This window comes from Erinaceus europaeus, chromosome 21, assembly GCF_950295315.1.
Source record: "Erinaceus europaeus chromosome 21, mEriEur2.1, whole genome shotgun sequence".
Taxonomy (NCBI): Eukaryota; Metazoa; Chordata; class Mammalia; order Eulipotyphla; family Erinaceidae; genus Erinaceus; species Erinaceus europaeus.
Window position 1 is genome coordinate 25,365,329 of NC_080182.1, and position 23,757 is coordinate 25,389,085.

The 23,757-nt window shown below is 45.4% G+C and overlaps 1 protein-coding gene across 2 annotated transcripts in view; it reads right to left on the reverse strand.

The window, feature by feature from the left end:
- Positions 1 to 636: 636 nt before the first annotated feature.
- The window catches only part of DCLK3 (doublecortin like kinase 3), a 62,493-nt gene continuing 39,372 nt past the window's right edge, over positions 637 to 23,757 (reverse strand). For both annotated transcript variants that reach the window (XM_060180566.1, XM_060180565.1), the window contains exons 3-5: positions 6,225 to 6,357; positions 3,882 to 4,049; positions 637 to 1,216 (exon numbers count right to left, since the gene is read on the reverse strand). In XM_060180566.1, coding sequence (XP_060036549.1) covers positions 1,044 to 1,216; positions 3,882 to 4,049; positions 6,225 to 6,357 — 474 coding nt within the window. In that variant the 3' untranslated portion in view covers positions 637 to 1,043. The remainder of the gene's footprint in view (positions 1,217 to 3,881; positions 4,050 to 6,224; positions 6,358 to 23,757) is intronic.

The following is a 23,757-nucleotide window of genomic DNA, read 5'->3' on the forward strand; positions in this document are numbered from 1 at the left end:
GATCTGAAAACATTAACAAAGTCATAGCCTGAGTGCCTAGCTTCATGTACAAGTGACTCCATCAGCAGAAAGCAGTATAAATAGGTACCGAAGGGGCAAGAATGATTCAATGATTTCTTCCTGGCTTTTAGATTGTATTAAATGTGATTTCAACAGGACAGAAATACTAGAGACCAAGAGCAGCACATCCTAAGGATATATATCTTGCGGATTAATCAAGCGTCAATCACAGTATTTGTATGTAGTCACATCAGTCATGCATCTGAGTCCTAATTTTGTAGCTTTCATCACCAGTATTAGAAGCAAGCAGAAAAAAAATAAAAAATAAAAAATAAAGAAGTAAGCAGAAGGGGGGAGTCGGGCGGTAGCGCAGCCAGTTAAGCCCATGTGGCACCGAGCACAAGGACTGACGTAAGGATCCCGGTTCAAGCCTCCGGCTCCCCACCTGCAGGGGAGTCACTTCACAAGCAGTGAAGCAGGTCTGCAGGTGTCTATCTTTCTCTCCTCCTCTCTGTCTCCCCTCCTTTCTCCGTTTCTTTCTGTCCTATCCAACGATGACATCAATAACTACAACAACAATAAAAACAAGGGCGACAAAAAGGGAAAATAAATTTAAAAAGTAAGCAGAAGACATGGTTCAGTCGTTCAGAGCACACTTTATTAATGCAGCAAGACCATGATTCACCTTTTCCTCACAGGTCAGGAGTTAAGTCCCTCTTTTAGCCAAAGTTAGCCCAGGGCTACCATGTAGGGTACAGTGAACTCAATGACAAACAGGAAGCAAGACACATCATGATTACAGAAAAAGATTCTCACTGATGGCAAATCTTCCCCTCCAAATCACGTCAAAGGCTCCAAGTATGCATATCTAAAAGATGTTACCACCTTTTTTCAAAATATACCAAGTGTTTCTATCTCCTGATTCTCCAGCTGTGTGGCAAAATCCTTTCTGCTGGATTCCTGAGATGTCCAGCCTTTTCTCTGTCCTTGGGCCAAAGGGGGAGGGCTGAGCAGGTAGGAAGTGGTGACTAAGACTTGGCAGCTCAGTTGTTTTGGTTCCGGAAGTGGCCCTCACTGCTGGAGGCCACCTCCTTTTGGAGATTCCCTTTACTGGTCTTCCCAGCAGTTTCGATCCAGGGGTGCTGAAGAACTTGATGGGCTGTGTAGCGTTTTTTGGGATCTACCACCAACAACCGGCTCACCAGATCTTTGGCAGCTGTTGGAATGAGAAAGGGAAATGGAATGAGAAGAAGGCAGTCTGTTCTGACTTTCTCTTCCCTGCAGTAAGAACACAAACATCCACATGAACAAAACACACTGTCCAGTACAACTTTCTGTCAGGATGGAAACTTTCTGTACCTACACTAGCCACTGGAGACCAACTAGCATTTGAAACTTGTGTCTAATATGACTGGTGACCTGCATGTTTACTGCATTTATTCTAATGAAATTATATTTAAATTGAAGTGACCATGGGCAGCTAGGAGCAGCCATCTTGGCCAGGGCAGCTCCAGAAGATTCTGTCTGCTCCTTTCTCCAGAGTCCCGGAGGCAGACCCACCACTAAGGTGCACTCAGCATAAGAGAATGAGTAAGAGGCAACAGGCCATAGGTCCACTATTGATATTTTGAACAAGTTACCACATTGTTAAATAAAATATTTAGCCTTCCTTCTTAAGTTGATAAGTATGTCTTCATGTGGACTAAATTGGAAAAACATGTAGAGAAATCTAAGTGGTCAACTAAACACCTTCAAAATGATTTTTCTCCTTCTTCTTCTTCTTCTCCGCCTCATTCTTTTTTTTTTTTTTTTTTAAACCAGAGCACTGCTCAACTCTGGCTAATGGTGATGTGAGTGATTGAACCAGGGGTCTTGGAGTCTCAGGCATGACAGTCTGTTTGCATAACCATTATGTTATCTCCCCCACCTATGAGTTTCTTTTTTAAAAATAGGGTTTTTTTTTTATTTAGTTTGCACCGAGATGATGAAATTGAGAGATAAGGGATATAGATGTAGATATAGAGACAGACAGATAGGTAGAGAGAGAGCTGCAGAACAACTCCACTACTTGTGACGCGTCCCCTCTGCAGGTGGGGGGACCTGAGGATCAGGTGCATGGTAACATGAGGGCTCTACCAAGTGATCCCGGTTCTTCATAATGACTTCCATTCTCTGCCCAAGGCTATGACTGATTCCCGAAAGCTGTGTAACATATGTAGGGCAGGCTGAGAGGGGAAAAGATGGCTCCGTGGCTTGCTTGCGGGCTCTCCCAGGTAGCTGTCTGAATCTATATTCCAACCACTCAAGAATGCACAGGAAGCAAGTATCTGCTTGTCTTTATTCTTTTAGGAAACACCAAACAACCTCCCTCCCACCCACTTCCCAGCCTCCTCTTGAGCACAGAGGCCACAGTGTTCCTCCTACCACAGCCAAATCAAGCAGGGAAAAGTGTCCTCCAAGCACCCCGGCCCCACCCTCACTAGCATCACTCCTTCAAAATTCTCAAGGACCTGAAGGAGGGTTGAGGGTGGCTAGAAGGTCAGATCTAAACAGAATCTTCCTGCTTGTGTGTATATGTTTTGATATGTCCAAGTTTGCTCTACTCTCCCAAACAGCTGCTCTCTGACCAACTTTTCACATTGTAGGGAGAGCTGAGAGGATCTCAGAAGCCTGGGAAGTAGATATGAATCAGGTGGGCAAGAATGCTGGGGCCTCAATTAATCTCTCAGAAGGAGAGTCCTGGGCTTGGAAGAGTACATGTCATTGGCCCCAGAGTCCTCTCTCTTGGGGAGTTGTATACCCAAAATATGGTCCTCTAAGACATGATCCCAAGGTAAGGGTTACGTATATGAAAAAAGAACAATACTAGCTGGAATATTCTAGAATGATTTTTAGTCCCTCATTTCCCAAATTGCAACTACCTTGATCATTTCAATACCCTCAATCCACATCACATTATAAAAAGAAAAAAAAAAAAAAGCATTTCTCATCTCCCAACTCTTGGTATGGAGACAGACTATGGTCATGAGCAGACCAATGGCCAATCTTTGATACTCTGATTAGGTGGGCATGGAGAAATGTCATCTCTTCTATTCAACTGTTTCCAGCTATTCTACATTTAAAGTAAAGACTCTAAAGATTCAAGGGCAAAGGAGATAAGTCAGCAAGTAGCAGCACATAGGATTTGCATACTAGAGGCCCCAGACTCCTTCATAGACAGTTCCAACAACAGCCACAGTTGAGCAGTGTTCTAGTTAAATAATAAGAACAATAATAGTAATTATGATGATGATGATAACAATGCCTGAAAATGCCCTACTTATCTAATCCCTAAATTTCACAGTGGGTATTACAAAGAAATCAGTAGAACAAAGGTAAGCTCTTAGTTGGAAAAGACCCCAAAGGAGAATCACACATCCTTCTGCTCCTCCAAAAAGTAACAAGACACTCCATCCAGTATCTCCCAGAGACCCCATGCCCTGTATGCCCTTACATGGCCCCTGACTAGTCACGTGTAAACTCAGCATTTCCAGTTTGCTCAAGCCCTAAACACTCCTATAATGAGACAGCTTTGATCTTTCCACCCGAGGATTATACAATGCTGGTATTTTTCAGTTCAGAGGCTCTTGAATTCAGACAAGTATTTGGTGAGTATTTCATGGATTCTCAAAGCCAGTTGTTTTTTGAGTCCTGCATGAATCCACATGAAGCTAGTAGGAAATAAAGGTTCAATGAAGCACAACATGTCCACAACCTCCCTCCATGCCACCTGCCATGGGGAGCCCTCTGTGCGTATCTAAATAGCACATCTGAACCCCCAAAACTTGCTCTGTGGTTAGAACCAGGAGAGGCTCTTGCTCAGAGAAGTCCGAATGTCTCACCGTCAGAGATACTGTCCCAGTAAGGGGCCAGGAACTCAAAGCGGCCCAGCTGGATGATGTTAAAGAGCTCGTCCTGGTCCCTCTCCGGGCTGCGGAAGGGAGGAAAGCCACACAGGAGAATGTAAAGGATCACACCCGCAGCCCACATGTCCACTTCCAGTCCGTAACCTGTGTCAAAAGAACCAGAGACAAAAGCAAAAATGAAACCAGGCAGGACAAAGGTGATGAGATAGCACAGCATCGAAAACCACGGGCCAAGATCCTAGGGGACTTCAGTTATCAAGAAGTGAAAGTCACCTGGCAAACACAAGGATGGACTTTGCTGCCAACTCCTAGAAACATTACGCTTACTCCAGAGTTACTCAGAGATCTACAGTACAGACCACTGCTGATCTGTGGTCCATTATTACTGCTCTCTGGTTACATATGCACAGAAATGAAAAGCAGATTTTTGGAAACAGCATTCTGGCATGGCTATGCTGCCCAACTGTGTGATCAATAGAGACGCCTCCATGGAAAGGGGATACAGAGCTTGGCTGGAGGTTCTAGCAGGGGCAGGCAGCTACTCTACTGATCTACCCTCGACTGAAGACCTGCTGTCTCTGCTGTCTCTATTCCAGGAAGGTCTTCCTCTTCAACCAAGTGCACAGCTTCAGGAAGGACGTACATGGAGCGGTGAGGGTGGAAGGGGACACCCGCCTAGCCAACCAGGTCAGCTGAATCAACCCTGGCGATCAATGGGGTGACATATCTGCTGTATTCTTACCCGTTTATTAAACAATTTGTTCTGCTTTATATCTTAATGCTTTTCATTCACCAAGATGCAGATACTACCATGATGCCAACCTGACTTCCCTGGGAAGAAGACCTCACCAATGTATCCTGGAACCCCACCTTTCCAGAACTCTGCCCCACTAGGGAAAGAGAGGCAGGCTGGGAGTATGGATCCACCTGCCAATGCCCATGTTCAGCAGAGAAGGAACTACTAAGGCCAGACCTTCCACCTTCTGCATCCCATAATGACCCTGGGTCCATACTCCCAGAGGGATACAGAATAGGGAAGCTTCCAGTGGAGGGGATGGGATATGAAAGTCTGGTGGTGAGAATTGTGTGGAATTGTACCCCTCTTGGCCTACAATCTTGTCAATCATTAAGTCAGTAAAAAGAAAATCAACCTACAAAAGGGGGGATATAGAAAAGTTCAAGTGGTCATTGGTTGATAAGCTGCATGTGGTATGAGCTATGTTCTAGTCACATTAGCAAGACCACGCATGGGCCCATAAGGTCCTGGAAATTTATAGCCCTGACCCTCCACCAGATTTAGTTTGTTAGCAATAGCCCTAGTCTCCACTGGCATTTTCTGCCTTCCCTACCGCCTATCCTCTACCTCATGTAGTGTAGGGTGGCTGAACTGATTTCTCTGGGAAAGCCACAGTTACTTAACTTATTGATCCCTATGATGATGATGCTCTTCTCGATACTTTCTAGAGTATGTCATTAGAACGATTCATTGGATCCCCATACAATATACCAACGTGTGATAGATACTAGTCATGGTTTGGAAATGGGGCCCTTCCTTCTCCGTTAAATGCAAGTTGGTGGAAGACTTTTTCAGTCAGTTACCTTAGGGATCATTTCAGTTGTTTCCTATTACATGGGGTAAATAGCCTTATTTGCTTGAGTTCCCACCCAATTTTCCAACAGTTTTCACCTTCATTTCACCTCTCTCTCTCTCTCTCTCTCTCTCTCAATATCTCTCTCTCTCTCTCTCTCTCTCTCTCTCTCTCTCTCTCGTTCTCTCTCTCTCCTCTGTAATAAGGGAAGCCCTTGGAAGGAAATAATCACAGTCTTTGGTCAGGAAGTTTGCTTTGAGTATTTTCATCAAAATCCAAGTGCAAGGTTGGTATTAATTCTGTGATATTTGACTCCTCCATACAGAACAATACTCAAGACTTTTTTGTATCTTAAAGACAAAAAAATATTGGGGGGGCTTGGAGGTGGACAGGAGGTAATGCATCCAATAGAGCACATCACAGTGCACAAGGGCCTGGGCTCAAGTCCCTGGACCCCACCTGCAGGAGGAAGCCTCACAAGCAGTGAAGCAGTGCTACTAGTGTCTCCCTATTCCGCATTTCCCTCTCAATTTCTCTGTCTCTACCCAGAATAAATCAATTTATTTAATGTTTTAAAAAGCAATGAAGGGGTAGGGGAGATAGCATAATGGTTATGCAAACAGACCCTCATGCCTGAGGCTCCCAGGTCCCAGGTTCCATCCCCTGCATCACCATAAGCCAGAGAAGTTAGTGAGTGAGCTAGCATCCCATAAAGTGCTGTGTAACTTACCTTTCTCTGAAAGAATTTCGGGAGCTACATAAGTTGGAGTTCCACACACAGTAAATATAGGTCTCACCACATGTTTTGCAAGGCCAAAATCAGCCAGTTTCAAGGTGGTCGATTTATCCTCATTTCGCTGAACCTGTAAGAAACCAACATCTTCATGCCACTAAAATCACGATGAGAACAATGAAAGCTAACTACTCACTCATTACACGGACCTCATGTGGGACGTGGGCAGGTGTCAGGCTAGCTCAGCGGGCAGGGACTCATGGCTGAGTTGGGAACGCAGTTCAATCTTTATTGAGGAATGCAGTGCAATCAATCTAATCTCTATTCATTAGAAAATCCTGTCCTTTATATCTCCTGAGGCGGAAGTGGAAGTACATAGGATGGGGGTAGGGAGAAGGAAAAAGCACGCTTGGAAGTATCAAGCGTGCATCTAACCGGTGGGGATTAAACCAGTGCCCTGTAGGCAGGGTGGGTCTCAGGTAAAGCAGTGATTATGTAAATAGACAAAAGTGTTAAGCAATGCAAGTGAACCTAACGTAATGATCAAAACAGAAGGGGTCTTAGAAGCAGAATTAGAAGCAGACCAACAGGGAGAGCTCCTCTATCTCTCCTGTCCCTCTCCCTCTCCTCTCACAGAACCATGGGAACACAGACAACACCATCTCTAAGCAGAGAGCTTAGATGGATAGATTCTCTTCTTCCCTCAGAGTAATCTGTCACTTGGAAATGATGCAGCCCACTCAAGGCCTGTATCATTTTTTCCCTCCAAAATACAAAAGGGAAATCTTGAGACTGTCGAGGTTATCAGACCTCAGGGGGAATTTATTCATTAAAAGGCAGTGAAATAGCTCACTTGAATAATGCACTGCTTTGCCATGTGTGTTCAAGCCCGGCCTCCACCATATTGAAGGAAGTATTCAGTGATGTGGTCTCTTTCATTCTCTCTCTGCCTCTCTGCCTATATCCAAAGTACCAGGAAGACAGAGAGAATAATTTCAGTGGATACATTAATATTGACCCAGAAATGAGTGATCCAGGCCAATGTCACATAATTATTGACAGGTGAAGGAACAGACACAGGCTCCTGAGGTCCTAGTCAGAGCCTTTTCTCTGCCCACCACTGACTGCCCCATGCAGCAAACCAGAAGGAGCACACAGTAGGGCAGAAGTGATTTCTCCATCTAGAGACCAATTCCCAAGCGATTTGTTTACCACACTAATGAGAACATCCACAGACCTAAAGTGTGAGGGTTTTTCTCTCATCTCTTCTAGTATTACAACTACACCCGTGGTCTCTCTTCTTTATGGAATAGAGGAAGATGAGCGTGAGGTAGATGTCTGGGACACAGGAGTATAGTGGCTGAGTGCGTGAGGGAGAGGAACTCAGGCTGATGTTACAGAACACAAACTCCCTAAGAATAAACCCAGATGGGAGTCAGGCGTTAGTGCAGCAAGTTGGGCACACGTGGCGCAGAGCGCAAGGGCCAGCATAAGGATTCCAGTTCGATTCCCTGGCTCCCCACCTGCAGGAGGTCACTTCGCCAGGGGTGAAGAAGGCCTGCAGGTGTCTATCTTTCCTCCTCTCTATCTTCCCCTCCTCTCTCCATTTCTCTCTGTCCTATACAACAACAACAGCTATGACAACAATAACAAATACAACAAGCACAACAACAAGGACAACAAAATGGGAAAAATGGCCTCCAAGAGCAGTGGATTCGTAGTGCAGGCACTGAGCCCCAGCAATAACCCTGGAGGCAAAAAAGAAAAGAAAAGAAAAGAAAAGAAAAGAAAAGAAAAGAAAAGAAAAGAAAAGAAAAGAAAAGAAAGGACCCAGATGACTGGGATTCCTGCAAGAATCTGAACAGTGGGAAGGCTATTTGATTACTACAAAATAAAAGTGAGTAAATGAAAACTGGCAATTAAAAAAAGAAGAATCCATAACAGAGAGAAAGCAAAGAAGCAGCATGCCAGCTGTCTCAAATTCAGCCTCCAGGAGCCACCAACAGTAGCCAGAGTTGGGGAGTTTTCTCATCAGAAAAAAACAAATGCTACATGAATGATGCATCACATCTGTGAAATTAAAAAAAAAGAAATCCCACCAACAGAAACAGAGTAAAACAGTTGTTAAAGACTGGGGGTTGGGTTGGATGGGGTAAAGTTGGTCATAAAGTTCAAATTTTCAAACTGGCAGTGGTGCACCCAGTTGAGAGCACAGGTTACAATGTGCAAGGACCCAGGTTCAAGTCCCCAATCCCAAACTGCAGGGGGGAAGCTTCACAAGTGGTGAAGTAAAACAGCAAATTCTGTCTCTCTCTCTCTCTCTCTTTTTCCCTCCCCCCTCCCTTCTTTCTTCTCTACTTCCTGCTAGCTTCTCAGTATCTTTGTCTCTATCAAGTAAATAAAATATACTTTTTTTTTGCCTCCAGGGTTATTGCTGGGGCTCAGTGCCTGTACTACAAATCCATGGTTACTGAAGGCCATTTTTTCCCTTTTGTTGCTCTTGTTGTTTATCATTGTTTTTGGTATTGTTGTTAGATAGGGCAGAGAGAAATCGAGAGAAGACGAGAGGAGGGAGGGGGAGAGAAAGACAGACACCTGCAGACCTGCTTCACTGCTTGTGAAGCGACCCCCCTGCAGGTGGGGAGCCGGGAGCTTGAACTGGGATCCTTACCCCGGTCCTTGCACTTCACGCCATGTGTGCTTAACCGGCTGTGCTACTGCCTGGCCCCTGATAAAATATTTTTTAAAAGTTCAAATTTAGGGCCAGGTGGTGGCACACCTGGTTAAATGCATGCATTACAATGTGCAAGGTCCCAGGTTTAAACCCCTAGTCCCCACCTGCAGGCGGAAAGCTTCATAAGTGGTGAAGCAAGGCTGCAAATGTCTGTCTCTTTCCCTCTCTGTCTCCCCTTCCTCTCTTAATTTCTCTCTGTCTCTGTCCAATAATAAATAAATAAAATAATTTTTTTAAAGGTTCAATTTTTCAGTTATAAGATATATAAGTGCGGGTTAAGCGCAGGTGGCGCAAAGCACAAGGACCGGCATAAGGATCCCGGTTCGAACCCCGGCTCCCCACCTGCAGGGGAGTCGCTTCACAGGCGGTGAAGCAGGTCTGCAGGTGTCTATCTTTCTCTCCCCCCTCTGTCTTCCCGTCCTCTCTCCATTTCTCTCTGTCCTATCCAACAACAACAATAATAACTACAACAATAAAACAACAAGGGCAACAAAAGGGAATAAATAAATTAAATAAATATTTAAAAAATTTTTTTTTAAAGATATATAAGTGGTGTGGATCTAATATACAGTATAGTGACTGCATTTAATACTACTGTGCTGGAGACTTGAAGCCTGCTTAGATTGTAAACCAGAGCATTCTCATGAAACACACACACACAGAGGCAACTGTACAAAACAGACAAAGTGATGGGTACGTGAATTAACGTCACTGTGGGAATCATTTCACCATGATCCCCTCATCAAAATGTTACACTTGCTCTCCATTATTCCTCAGGAAGGCTGAGGGGGAAATGAAACTAATGCCATTTACACCAAAACAAAGTCTGTTAACTGGAAGACTCAATAAATTTATCGTTTGGCTTTTTTATTCAAGTTCTCCAACCATACTTTTTTACAGAAAAAAAAAAAAAGAGCCAGCAAGCCAAATTATTGCCTCTATTGTTTTCTTTTTCATGAACCCCTGTGGTCTGGGGACCTTGATGCACAGAAGAAATGTCTTGGTGACACTATGGACGGACCCCTCTTGAACTATGCTCAAGTTCTTCTCTCCCCCAACTTGGGGCCTCTCCCACCCACCGTCATGCACCAGGACCCCAGAGCCTCCCCACCCCCACCCCAAAACCCCCTCCTTGCCTTTCTTCACCAGCGTCTTTTGCTTTGGTGCAACGCACCAAACCCAGACCAGGTTTTACAAAGCCCCAGGACTTTCTGTGACTGCTTGGCAAAAATGAAGGTTGAGAAGGGCTAGCTCTGCCCTCTGCTGGTGCAAACTTGCCTCTGCACTTGCCTGGTGAAGCCTCCTCCCACTGAGACAAACAACCCTCTGTGGGAAGATGGAGCCTGAGGTATCTGTCACAAGCTCGGCCTCTACAGGCCAGCTGTCAGGGCTCAAACTCCAGCTTCCCCTTTACCATGTAACGGGCAACCTGCTCTCTCTGTGCCTCCATTCCCTCATCAGTAAAGTGGAAGTGACCTAAAATGACTGTTAACTGATTCAATGTTGGCACAGGAGAAACATGTCATTCAATGTTTAATTAAGTAGCCGTATTTATTTAACTCCCATAACAGCTCACCTCTAAAGAGGACTGGCTTCAGGGATTATGAGAACGTTGAGAAGTTGGCTTTTTTCTTGTAATATATTTTACTGGGTGGTTTATAGAATATTGTCAACACACAGATAGAGTCACACAGAGGTCTACAGTAGAGGAAGTTGGCTTTGACAACTTCCTGTTCCCCTTTCAGAATCTCCTCGCTCACAGCAAAGACTCCTTATCAGGCAGTCTCTGGTCCATGTGTATTTGCCAAAGCTCCGTCCATCTTTCTCCCCTGCTCTCACCTGCCTGCGTCTTGCTCAGACCAACAGTGGACTGGGTAGTTTATTACAGCCCTGTGTGTTAAGCTACTGGGGTGAGCCTGGGTGTGGCATTCAAGTGAGATTCACGGGGGCCACCTAAGATGTAGGAGAAACCAACTCATCTCTTGTCCCTGTCTCCACTGGGAGGAGAGACCCAATGCTTCGAGCAACACATGAGGTAGGAGGGTAAAAGGAAAACAGGGAAAACTCCAGTTCTTTCTCTTTCTCCTGATGTCTCTTCACAATTGTGGGTACAAAGACTCAAAGATGCAAAGCAGGAAACCACTTCCCAGTCTCCCCAGACACGAATAAATCCACCCAACTTGTTGGGGCTCCTGCCGGGAAGCTTCCATTTCTGTAAGCAGAATGGGGTCCTAATTACCAAGCCGGGTCACCACCAGGCAACTTAGTCAATGTCTCTGTAATTAACCTAGCCAACAAGGAAAGCCACAGATGTCTCGTGAACACGCGCTTCTGCTCTGGTCTGCACACGGAGACAGACGTAACCCAGGAGACAAGGGGCGATAATTATCGGAATAACTGAGACTTCAAAATCTAGTCTGAAAGCAAAAGACAAAAAACAAAAAGTGTGTGGTGCCTTGAGTCTCCAGATGGATCATCAACATTCAGCACGTTTGCTGGGTAATTTCTGGGGGAAAAAAAGTCCCTTGCAAATATTTGTAAACAGTTCCCAGACAAATGGTTAGCATTAAAAAGCATTTGGCTGATTTAACACACCAAAATAAAATTTGTATTGCCATGTCATAGAACAAACGTTCCATTGCTCACCCTCCAATTCTAAGCCCAATTCTGAAGCCTGGCTCCTCTGTGTGAACAGACTAAACCTGGTGGAAGCTCAGTCTAATGTCGAAACCGGATTTCTGTCAAAAGTTCAGATGTAGATGGGTCAATTTTCATCAATCAAATCTGTGTTTAAGGTTATGGGGTGGCTTTCTGAAATTATGGGATGTGGTTTCTTGTCTCCTCATGGCTCAGCACTTCTCTTTATGTGCTAGAAGCATCCCTGTGGAGTCCGTTGTCTCTTCCAGAAAGATGCTTAAGACTAAGTAGCGTTTGCCAACCCTGTCTTTCCAGCTTCTGCTAAGAGGATGATGTGACTTTCTCCGGTGTCACCAGGGCTTCTAACTCATTTCACCTGTTTGCAGCTTAATTACATTTCAGGCCACACATGGACTGAGTGCGTGTTGTGAAGGTTTGTCTTTTAATAAGTACCTCACATTTTTGGCTTCAGAACGGCTCTCCTCTTCATCTTTGGCACCAAGTGAGTGTCCTGCTCTTGGAAGAAGTATCCTTTCCAGTATCTGATGCTTCTCAATCCTATAGTTCAACCCTGACCAAAAACTTCTCTAAAAACATCCTCCCACCAGACTACCACTCACGTGACTCGGATTGCAGTCTCAAAGCCAGAAAAGAGGCCACAGCTTTACACAGCAGACCCTCCCGTTTATGATCAGGGGAAATGGGCTTCAGCTTCAATTGTGAGCAGATTCGCCCAAGTGATCATAAGGAAGTCTAGACCCTACCCGTTTTCTGTCTGCCCTGTGACACTGATTAAAGACACACACCTTCCCAAGATGAGAAACACCACCATGATCACTGCTACATCTGTCTTCTCTAAGTGCCTTCCTGGGAGCCTCCAGCTGACACTTATAGGAGCCGGTCTGCCATAACCCCCACCTGCACTAAACACAACTCCTGGCCTAAAACAATGGCCTCACTTGGGAGATGGGGTGTGTTTTGAGATTTTGGCCATTCCAGACCCACTGGAACAGAACCTGCATTTTTCATTATATTATTTATTTATTATTACATAGAGATAGAGATAAACTGAGAGGCAAGAAGAAGGGAAAGAGGGACAGAGACAGAGCGACACCTGCAGCCCTGCTCTACCATTTGTGAAGCTTGTGAATGCAGGTGGGGACCAGGGGCTTGACCCTGGGTCCTTGCACACTGTAATGTGTGTGCTTAACTAGGTGTGCCACGGCCTGGACCCCAGAACCTGCATTTCAGCAAGGCTCCAGTGTGATTTCTGTGCCTGGTGAACTTCTGAATTATGCTCACTTGACCAATTCCTCATTTAACAATGAACACCTAGAAATAAATACCTCTCAGAAGCTGTGATCTAATCACGACAGTGAACCTCCTGACTTTTAGCTGGCCAAGCTGTGAGTGACCTTCAGGGAGTCCCAAGACCCACTAACTGTCCCACCCCAATGCCCCATCCTCAGAATGTTAGTATAACGGACAGGAACGTATCCAGGATTCTGTGCTTAATTGTTCTCTCACTGAAAGAGCCTTAGAGATCCCTGCACAGAGCACTGTAACACTGGTGAACATCTGTATCCATCACCTCCTTTCCTAGATAAATCTGAGCACTCAGCTTTGAATATGGGCAATATATATTATCTGGACAAGCATCTGGGTCACATTTTTGTGGTCCCAAACCTTTGAATGAAGCTTCTTCTTTCCTTTCATTTTTCCAGAGCACTGCTCAGCTCTGGCCACAGGGGACTGAAAGTGAGATTTGGAGCCTTGGGCATGAGAGTCTCTTTCCATGACCATTATCGACCCTGCCCAAGATTTATTTTTTCTGAACAATAAAAAAAACCTCTCCTTGGATGGAGTTATCAATTTAAAGGTGAGCTTGCAATTCTCAACTCTGAACAGAAGATGGCAGCAGAGTACAGACATAAGAGCAAGTAGCTTCCTTAAGAGAAGCTGTCTTAATTATTTCTGCCAGCAAAAAAAAAAAAAAATGTCTGCCAGCTTCTACATCCTTTGGGCTTTTTCATGCCCTCCAACCTTTCATTTCAGATTATGAGCACTGAAATAGCCTTATAAATAAAGACCTAATGTGCCAATACCAAAAATAATTGACATTTGGGGGGGGGGGTGGTTGAACCAGTCCTCAGTGTGCTCATGGTGCTAGGGTTTTTTTTCTATTTAACATTTCACTTCATTCAACACATAGTAGACACCTAGTGTGTGTCACATTAGGCTAAGTGAGGTAAGTCAGAGGAAGCTAAAGATGATATGATGCTACTTAGATGTGGAACCGAAAAACAGTCCAAAGAGAGAGAAAGCCAGGAAGTGACACACCTGCTTAAGTGTGCACATTAGCATGTGCAAGGCCCCAGGTTCGAGCCCCTGCTCCCCGGCTGGGGGGAGGGGATGCTTCAGCATTGAAGCAGGTCTCCAGGTGTCTTTCTCCCTCTCTCTCACCTCTCCCTTCTCAATTGCTCTGTCCTATCAAAACAAAATAGAAAAAGGAGGGGAGTGGCCACCAGGAGTAATAGATTTGTAGTACCAGCACCAAGCCCCAGGGAGGATACCAGTGGAAACGATAAAAAAAATAATAATAACGAAGTAGGGACCAGAAAGTGGTGCATCTGGTTGAGTGCATGTTACAATGCACAGGTTCAGGACACCAGTTCCCACTAGTTTCACAAGTGCTAAAGCAGTGCTACAGGAGTGTTCTCTCTCTCTCTCTCTCTCTCTAACTCCCCCTTTCCTCTTGATTTTACTCTATTTCTGTACAATAAATAAGTAAACAAACAAAAAGAGTAAAATAAGGAGTGGAGACAAGACTGGGGGTGTTTAAGGATAGAAACTTGTAAGATAGTGAAGAAGTCACCGAGATGGAATGCACAGTATGCCGAGTCCAGTCAAGAGCGCTGTACTATGATTATGCAGGGTGGCACAGGGTGGCTAAGGGGAAGTCACAGGACAATATACAAACGGAACAAGCCAACACACTATACGCTTCAAATTTATATAATGCCATAGATATTCCAGTTAAAGCGACATGACTTTGTCAGGGGTGTTCTCCAGGGGTGTGGGCTCTCCTATATATATACGGATGCACCAAGGAAAGAATCTGTCATAGTACATAGAAGATTCAGTAATGGTTCCACCAAAGCTAGTACTCCACCATTAGCACATTTCTAGGGGTATTTGGAAATGTCTGGAAACAATTTTTGGTTCTCACACTAGGGGCTGGAGAGAACAGTTTCTGTAGAGGAATCCAGGGGACAGAAGATAGGATCTAGCTAACCAGTGAAGTTCAGGATGGCCTCACAGCAAAGAATCATCCCAGCCCAGTGGCAACTTGAGAATCCTGGTCTATAACAACAAAAAGAAGGTCACGATCATCAGGTTCAGACTAAAGGAATTATTTGCAGGTACAAGAGACAAGTAGGGTAACTAGTAGCATATTTTCAAACCAGTGCTTGGCCTGAGCTATTTTAGAGCAACCATGCATGAGTAAGATAGGCCCCGTCAAGTAGGCAACCATGGTCGGACTAAGTCAATCACTGCAGTCATTCCTCTTGTCCAAGGGAGGCCACGTGACACACTTAATCAAGGAGACTTAACGGGAAGTGTGTACACGAGCTGGTGAGCAAGATTTTCCACTGCTTTAAAAAGAGAGAGAGCTTGGCCATGCACGAGGATCTGAGTTCAAGTCCCCAACAACCCACAGAAGCACCATCATCCCCCCTCCCCCACAGGCCACCAGATGTTCAACCTCACTTAGTCCCCTCCCCCACCCTCCTCCTTCTGAGTCCCTGGATCTTCACAGAAAGACCAGGGGTCCATTGACATTTCATCCTGCACCACCCCTCCTTGATTTGTTTCTTTAGACCCACTGAGGAGACCGTCTGGTGTCTGTTCTGGGTGTCTTTACTGTTTGAGCCCTTGCTCCTCACTGAAGACCACTGACTCAGTCTCAGAAAGGCTGCCTCTAAGACCCCCTACATCTGCATCTTACCAAGGTCCCAGGTGATGTCTGTGCTCATGACACTTTGAGAAGTACTGATCTGCACCACCTTTATTCAAATAATCCTGCTATTGCTAAAATGTCACTCAGCTGTCACCTTGAGAAGAATCAGTGAAAATATCCCATCTCTCACCCTTTTGCTTCCAAGTGTGATTTCTGGGACTCCGTGCCTGCACTGTGAATCCACTGCTCCTGCTAGGACAGAGAGAAATGGAGAGGAGGAGGGAGATAGGGAGAGAGAAAGATAGACACCTGCAGACCTGCTTCATCACTTGTGAGCTGACCCTCCCACCCCTGCAGGTGGGGATCCAGGGGCTGGAACTGGGATCCTTAAGCCACTCTTTGCGCTTCATACCTTGTACGCTTAACCCACAGGTATGGGGTGAGCAGTAAGAGATGATGGGGCCAGGCAGTGACGCGTCTGGTTAAGCACACACATCACAGTGCACGAGGACCTGGATTCAAGCCCCTGGTCCCCACCTGCAGGGGGGGAAAGCTTCACAAATGTTGAAGCTGGGCTGCAGGTGTCTGTTGTTAAAATTCGGAGGCTCTTGCTGGCCGGGCTAGCTTCACAGGCGGGTAACAGAGACGTGGAGACAACGGCTGGGCAGGGAAGCTGTATTTCTTTATTCAGGAACAACGATTCATAAACTAAACCAAACTAATCACCAAACAGAATTCTGCTGTCTCTTTGCGGCGGTGCAAGCACTCTCTCTAACTCTGCAACTCTCCAACTCTCCAACTCTGGAACTCTGACCCTCTCTCGGGGTTCCTAGGGGTGGGGCCAAGCGGGCCCGCGAAACTAACTGGACTGATCCAATTCTCTCGGCGGGGGAGAACTACCCAAAGTAAAGCATACAACAATTCTCCCTTTTCTTTTTAACTAAATGACTACAGTATCAAGTGTGTGGGGTGAACAGAAACCTATATCGTACAGGCATTTTAAAAAAAGAAACTGGCACAAACATGGAGAAACATGTAAGCAAGTAACAAGAACCAGTGTGCTGCCAAGGGAAGGCCTGAGGGGGCCATTTCTGCCTCTGTGGGCAAAACTTTATCAGTTTAAAAAAACATTTCTTGCCTCTGGGGGGCATACTTGCTTCGACGGGCATTTGCATGGGGGCAGGGAACGGCCTAGAGTCCCAAAGGCAGCTGGCTGCAAGTTACTAAACAAAACTTGTTATTAGCATATTTCTAATAGAGAAGGAATTTGAGACTTTTACATATCAACAACGTCTTTTAACCTTTTGTTACACCCATTCAAGATGGAGACACACCCTAGTTGTACTCAGGAAAGGAAACCTCAGGCATGAGAATAATTAGCATAGCCATTGTGCGATCTACCATTTCTAATAGAGAAGGTAATGGAGAGTTTTACATATCAACAAGTCTATTTAACCTTTTGTTTAGACCAACTTAGTTAAAATATATTGATTGTTAACTAATTTTTACCTCAGACTTTAAATGTAAGTTAATTTTATCTTTATGAGGATTACGTTGAAAACCTTTTTCATTTAACTTTGACTAGTAAGAATTTAGCCTTAAAGTTACTGTTTACCAAACTTTAAACATACACATAAACATGGTCATTAATACACTAGGAGAGAAACCTTTGTTACGAAGACATGTCATTTTAAACACGAATTTAAATCTGTACTGTCTTAGTTGTTGGGGGGGGGTTCACCATCCGGAGGTAGCCTCTTGCGCAACTTTACTTCTAGGAATTGCAGGTTGTGATCTCTGCACAAATCTCTGCGTACTCCAGCTTGTCTGCCTTCAGACCGGACCGGCAGCTGGAGATCTCGTGTGCCCAGTTTCGGCAGGGAGCCCGGGGGTCTGGGAGGTCCGGGATGGTTCCAGAATTTATAGCAAGAGGGCAGGCGGGCCAGCTTTGTAGAAGGCGTGGGCCTAGGTGCCCAGGGGTGGCGGCCATGATAGGCCGCCGCGGCCCTGCCCCATGGCCCTGCCATGTCTGCTGCCCTGCTCGCAGTGGCCGAGCAGCATGGAGGGATCACGCGTCCAGTGCCCTGCGCCACACGGTGGAGAGCCGGCTCCTGTGGGCTGGCCTCGGGCTCTTGTGTGTTGGCATCGGGCTCCAGCATGGTGACATTGGGCTCCTGCGTGGTGGCATCAGGCTCCTGCGTGTTGGCGTCGGGCTCCAGCGTGTTGGCGTCGGGTTCCAGTGTGGTGGCATCGGGCTCCTGCGTGGTGGCATCAGGCTCCTGTGTGCTAGCGTCAGCCTCCTGCGGGCTGGCGTCAGCCTCTTGTGGGCTGCGGGGCTGCGGGGCTACAGGCGCGGTGCGCGGGGTTGTCTGGGCGCAGCCGGCTGGCTGGCTGTTTAACCAGGTGGAAACAGCAGCTGCGCGCCTCACCTCTTGCCCGCTGGCTATTCCCGCTGGCTGTTCTGAGTGCGCCCGAGCGAGTGGAAACCACAGAGTGGTCCAGAGATAAATGTTCCAGAAACAGCAAAACAGTCTCGTGAAGAAAGAGCAGAGGCCTTTGGAGATCTCTTCACAAGCAGAAGAGAAGGCCATCATGCATAGATAGCCAAATTGTCTTTACTTATCTGAGAGATGCGCAGGTCAGGTCCACGTGGGCACCATTTGTTGTTAAAATTCGGAGGCTCTAGCTCGCCGGGCTTGCTTCACGGGCAGGTAACAGAGACAACCAGAGACATACGGCTGGGCAGGGAAGCTGTATTTCTTTATTCAAGAACAACAATTCATAAACTAAAACAAACTAATCACCAAACAGAACTCTGCTGTCTCTTTGTGGCGGCGCAAGCACTCTCTCTAACTCTGGAACTCTGGAACCCTGGAACTCTGGTGGGGTTCCTTGGGGCGGGGCCAAGAGGGCCCGCGAAACTAACTGGACTGATCCAATTCTCTTGGCGGGGGAGAACTAGAACAACCCAATGTAAAGCATACAACAGGTGTCTCTCTGTCTCTCCTTCCTCTCTGTTTCTCTGTCGCTATCCAATAATAAATAAATGAAACTTATTTATAAATAAGAGAAGGATGCTCCCCAGTCACACCAAATGGTCTCACCTTCAAGTCTCCTTGGGAAAAGGAGGTCATAACTCTAGAAGGTAGTTGACAAGTCCACAGAGTAGAAATCAAGTCTCCTCTGCTGTTGATTTATTGAAGACAGTAAATCATCAAGTATCTATCCTTCTAGGTGTTTTTCTCAATGGGAAACAACAGGAAAAAAAAAACTCAAAGTAAAGAAACAGGAAACCTCAATTGCCAAGACAACCTGATACCTAGACTTTCACAGACTCTTAAGACATGTTAAAACAACAAGGGCAACAAAAAGGGAATGAATAAATAAATATTTTTAAAAAGAAAGAAAGAAAGAAAGAAAGAAAGAAAGAAAGAAAGAAAGAAAGAAAGAAATGCTGACCTACGGAGCCCAGTGACTGAACAGATGCTTTTGATTTTCCTGGAAACTCTAAAAACAGGTACTGAGAGAGTTACTCTCACTGAGACAGCCGTATTTACTGAAAGAATTCACCCCAAGACTCTCAAGACCAGCTTTCTCTCGCACGCGTACATAAGCTTGTCTTCTTGCTGACTTGATCGGCACTGGCCAGTGACCTTAGGGCTTCTGTCACTGTATGAAATGTTTAGCGACTTCAAGTGATGGCTGAAGTCTACATGTCTTAACTAAATGTGCCTTAGAAGACGTGGTGCAGAGCTGTGAGCAGTGTTTGACTCGTGTGATCAGTGCTTAACGGTAGGCATGAGGAGCTGAACCAAGGGGAGAGGCCAGGAGCCTCTCGTAGGAGCTGGACTGAAGGGAGGCTGACGCTGGAGCTGGTGGGAGGGAGGCATCACACATCACACAATCGCTGCCTAATCATCACATCCTGCTGCTGGCCATGTTGAGTGCACATGTCGCAATGTGCGAGGTCCCGGGTTCGAGCTCCCAGTCCCCGCTGGCAGAGGAAAAGCTTTGTGAGTGGTGAAGCTGTGATGCAGGTGTCTCTCTGTCTCTCTCTTCCTCTTTCACCCCTTTCCCTCTTGATTTCTGGCTGTCTCTATCCAGTAAATAAATAAAGATAAAGTGGTCTAAATTGAATTAAATTACTGAAAATTGAGTAAGATTGATTTTTTTTAAAAAGAACTGAGAGGGGCAGGGAGGTGGTACATGTGGGAAAGCATGACCCTGCCATGCTGCTAGCCCTGGGTTCAAGCTCTGCTACCAGAGGCAGCACAGATGGCACCTGGGGAGCTCCAGGGACAGTGAGGCTATGCTGTTATGGCTCTCTCTTCTCTCCCTTTTGCTAAAAAAAAATGAAAGAATGGCCCCCAGAAATTACTGAATGGTACTGTTTATTTTCCTGCACTACATGAAAAAAAAAAGGCTTGGGAGATAACATAGGAGTTACACACACATTACCAAAAGCAAGAGTGTAGTGGTGTCTAGGTGTCTCCTCTCTCTCTCTCTCTCTCTCTCCCTCTTCCTCTCCCTCTTTCTCACCTTCTATCAAAAAAAAAAAAAAAGGCTGCCAATCATTCAGGCACCAAACCTCAATGAGAACCTTGGTGGTAAAACCAATAAGATGACCTATAGAAATCAGGGGACTGGGGGCCGGGTGGTGGCACACCTGGTTGAGCACACATGTTAAAGTGCACAGAGATCCAGGTTTGAGTCCCTGGTCCCCACCTGCAGGGGGAAAGCTTCATGAGTGGTGAAGCAGTGCTGCAGGTGTCTCTCTGTCCCTCTTTCTCTCTACCCCCCTTTCCCTCTTGATTTCTGGCTGTCTCTATCCAATAAATAAAGGTAAAAAAATTAAAAAAAAAAAAAAAGAAATCAGGGGATTACAACATGAAGACTCCAGATCTCATCTGCTATATTCTTACCTCTAGGTCCTGATTATTAAACTATTTGTTCTGCTTTATATCTTACTGCTTTTCAACCGACAAGTTGCAGATGCTGCCATGATGCCAACCTGACTACCCTGGGCAGGTGACCTCACCAATGAGTCCTTGAACCCCACCTCCCCAGAGCTCTATCCCAACAGGGAAGGTAAAGACAGGATGGAGGTATGGATCGATCTGTCAACACCCATGTCCAGTGGAGCACTCTGTGCCCATAGAGGTCTTTGACTCATACTCGCAGAAGGATAAAGAATAGGGAAGCCACACCCTGTCCCCGTGCCCCAGTGCCATTTCTTCTCGGTCCCAGGGTCTCTGCTCCAAGCACACTGGGGCTATAGCTGCTGGATGATGCGGGCAGGGCAACTGAGGAAGCAGCCTCCTATCTGTCAGCGTCCTTGTTCATATCGCTCTAGCTTCCCTTCTCCTCCCCTTACGCCAGGGGAAACACCTTCCAAATCATGTCTGAACTCTTTTTAATCTCTCCCCACAAGCCATTCCCTAAGCTTTCTTTGCTGGGTGTAATATCTCAGCCACCAGAACTGCCCTGTCTGCTCTCTCTCCATCCTGTGCTCCTGTGTGAGCTGATCTCACAGTCGCCTCTCTGGCTCCTGCCTGCTTCCTCCCCTCTCTCTGCCCCCAGCCAATACCACACAGCATATTCCAACCCCATCAGGGGAGCTGTTACTTGCAGAAGCAGCAATTAGCACTGATATTTCTGCAGGATGGAAATTCTCATAATTAAAACTTCTTTTGCTAGATCTCAGGAGTCTAAATAACGCAAAGGGAGGAGGAATGATAGCATCTTATCAGAAATGTGATTAGTTGAAATAATTATAATAATAAGAACCTCAGTAAATAGGCCTAGAATTTTACTCGAGGGTCCAATAATCAGATATTGACATTTCTGTTGGTTAAAACAACATGGTGGGGGTCGGGCAGTAGCGCAGCGGGTTAAGCGCATGTAGCGCAAAGCGTTAAGGACCGGAGGAAGGATCCTGGTTCGAGCCCCCACCTGCGGGGGAGTCGCTTCACAGGTGGTGAAGCAGGTCTGCAGGTGTCTTTCTCTCCCCCCTTTGTCTTCCCCTCATGTCTCGATTTCTCTCTATCCTGTCCAACAACAAACAACATCAGCAACAACAATAATAACCATAACAAAGCTACAACAATAAGGGCAACAACAACAACAACAAACATGGTAAGCCTGCTATGTTCATTAGGAACTCTTAGTACATTCAGAAAGTCTATGAAAGCACAAGTTACAGTCAGCTATGTAATAAAAATTAGTTCTAACATAATCATTTTCCTAAGCTTTGTAAAGACAAAACTCAATATAGATAACAGACATCCATTAAGGGACTCAAAGAGAGAATGACTTTGATAATACAAATTTGAACAGAAGTTCAGAACATGAAGTTAAAGGCAACTGAAGAACACTAATTAATTACAGATCACAGTGGTCACCATGATGATATTTACTAATATTAAATCTCAGAAGACCAACCAAGTTTTATAACATAATGATCACATTGGTAAGGACAGAGATGATGACTTTCTAAACCCAGACAATGAGCCCACTGTCAAATCCAGATCCCACTCTGAAAAAACAAAAAGAATGCTGACACTAGGTAACATTTAGACTTCTGGCACAGGCTGGATTTTACTTACCCAGAAAAATGAATGACAAAAATGACTTATAAACATGATAGATCTGTTCATTCGGATAAATACAAGCTGACAAATTACTGAGGCTATTCCACATACACAAAAGACACAGATATAGAAGTTTGTGCAGTTTCTAACAGAGACAGAGCACAAGTTAACTTTTTAAAGTATTTTCTTTTCTTTTTTTTAGTCATTTATTTATTTTATATTATGGGGAGAGAGAGAGAGAGAGAAACAGGGAGAGAAGGAAAGAGAGAGGGTGAGGAAGAAACACCTGCAGCCCTTGTGAAGCTTCCTTCCTACAGAGCATCTGGGTCTTCACCCTTGATAACTCGTGCACTTTACTGATTATGCCACCCCCCAAAAGACATTTTAATAGCGGGATTTCACTGAAATCAGAAAAAAAAAGAGGTAGATCCCAATATCAGTTACAATTAACACCAATAAACAACAGCTCATGAACTCAGATGGGAGAATACAGTTAGTTTGCGGCTTTGCCTCTCTCACTCTCTACAGAGAGAGAGAGAGAGAGAATTTTGAATCTACAAAGAGTTGCCAAATGTTTCCTCCAAGACAGTCAGCTTCTCCGTGCTGAATTCCTTGCAGTATTCCCATTTCTCAAGCATAGATTCTATGTCACCATAGATTCTAAACCAGCACTGTCTTTCTCCGTTTTACAATTTGCTGATGAGTAAGTCCCTTAAAAAATGACCTCTATTGCCCAAGGAGAGGTGAATGGGTTCAACTGATTGATTCCAGGAACTTGTTGAGAAAATGTAAGCTCAGCTGATGATTCCCAAAAGCAAACAACCCTGTAGCCTATATGACCTTATCTCACACACTGGAGAAACTATAAAGCTGTTAGAATGCTCTGTTAGGCATATGCCCCAAAGAGTCAGCCCATGGGACCCATCCAGACCTCAGGTCCAAATCTCCAGTGTAGATGACTCAGTGAAAGCATGGAGAGTCATGGAGGAACACTGCTCTGTTGCATAATAAACAGTTCATTTGGGCTCAGACCCAAAAGACAAAAGCTATTAACATGCTAGTGGAGGAAAATGGAAACAAATAGTAAATGCAAAATAAAACCCCAAACTGCCACTTGTTTGTTCCAAAGGGAGAGTGATTGGATGGTAGTTTAGACCACATCTACCAGTGCAGATGGCAACTGAGGCAACCAGACAAAATGCTTCTGCGATTTGATGGATTGGAGCAGTGACAAGGGCGCCTGGCTGAGTGGTCATGAGACTTCATTTCAGCAGATAATTAGCTTGACTCAGTCAGCATTTCACCCTGTTTGTGGGATGTTTACAGATAGCTGAATGCTCTGGAGTGATGTTTTGAGGCTGAATCCACAGCCATAGAAAGAAAACAGGCTAAATCCCCGCCCCCTTCCCTAAGATGTGACGCGTCACAATCATTTTTCCAACATTACTGCTTTATATAACTGCAGCAATCTGACCTTGAGCGCTTACTCCTTCTACCTGCCTTAACATCAGAGTTACTTCTCAGGGAATAATGAGAATGACGCCAATGAAGTGCTTGCTATCTTCCAAGCACTGTGCTATGTGACATCTTCACTGACCCATCCAACCA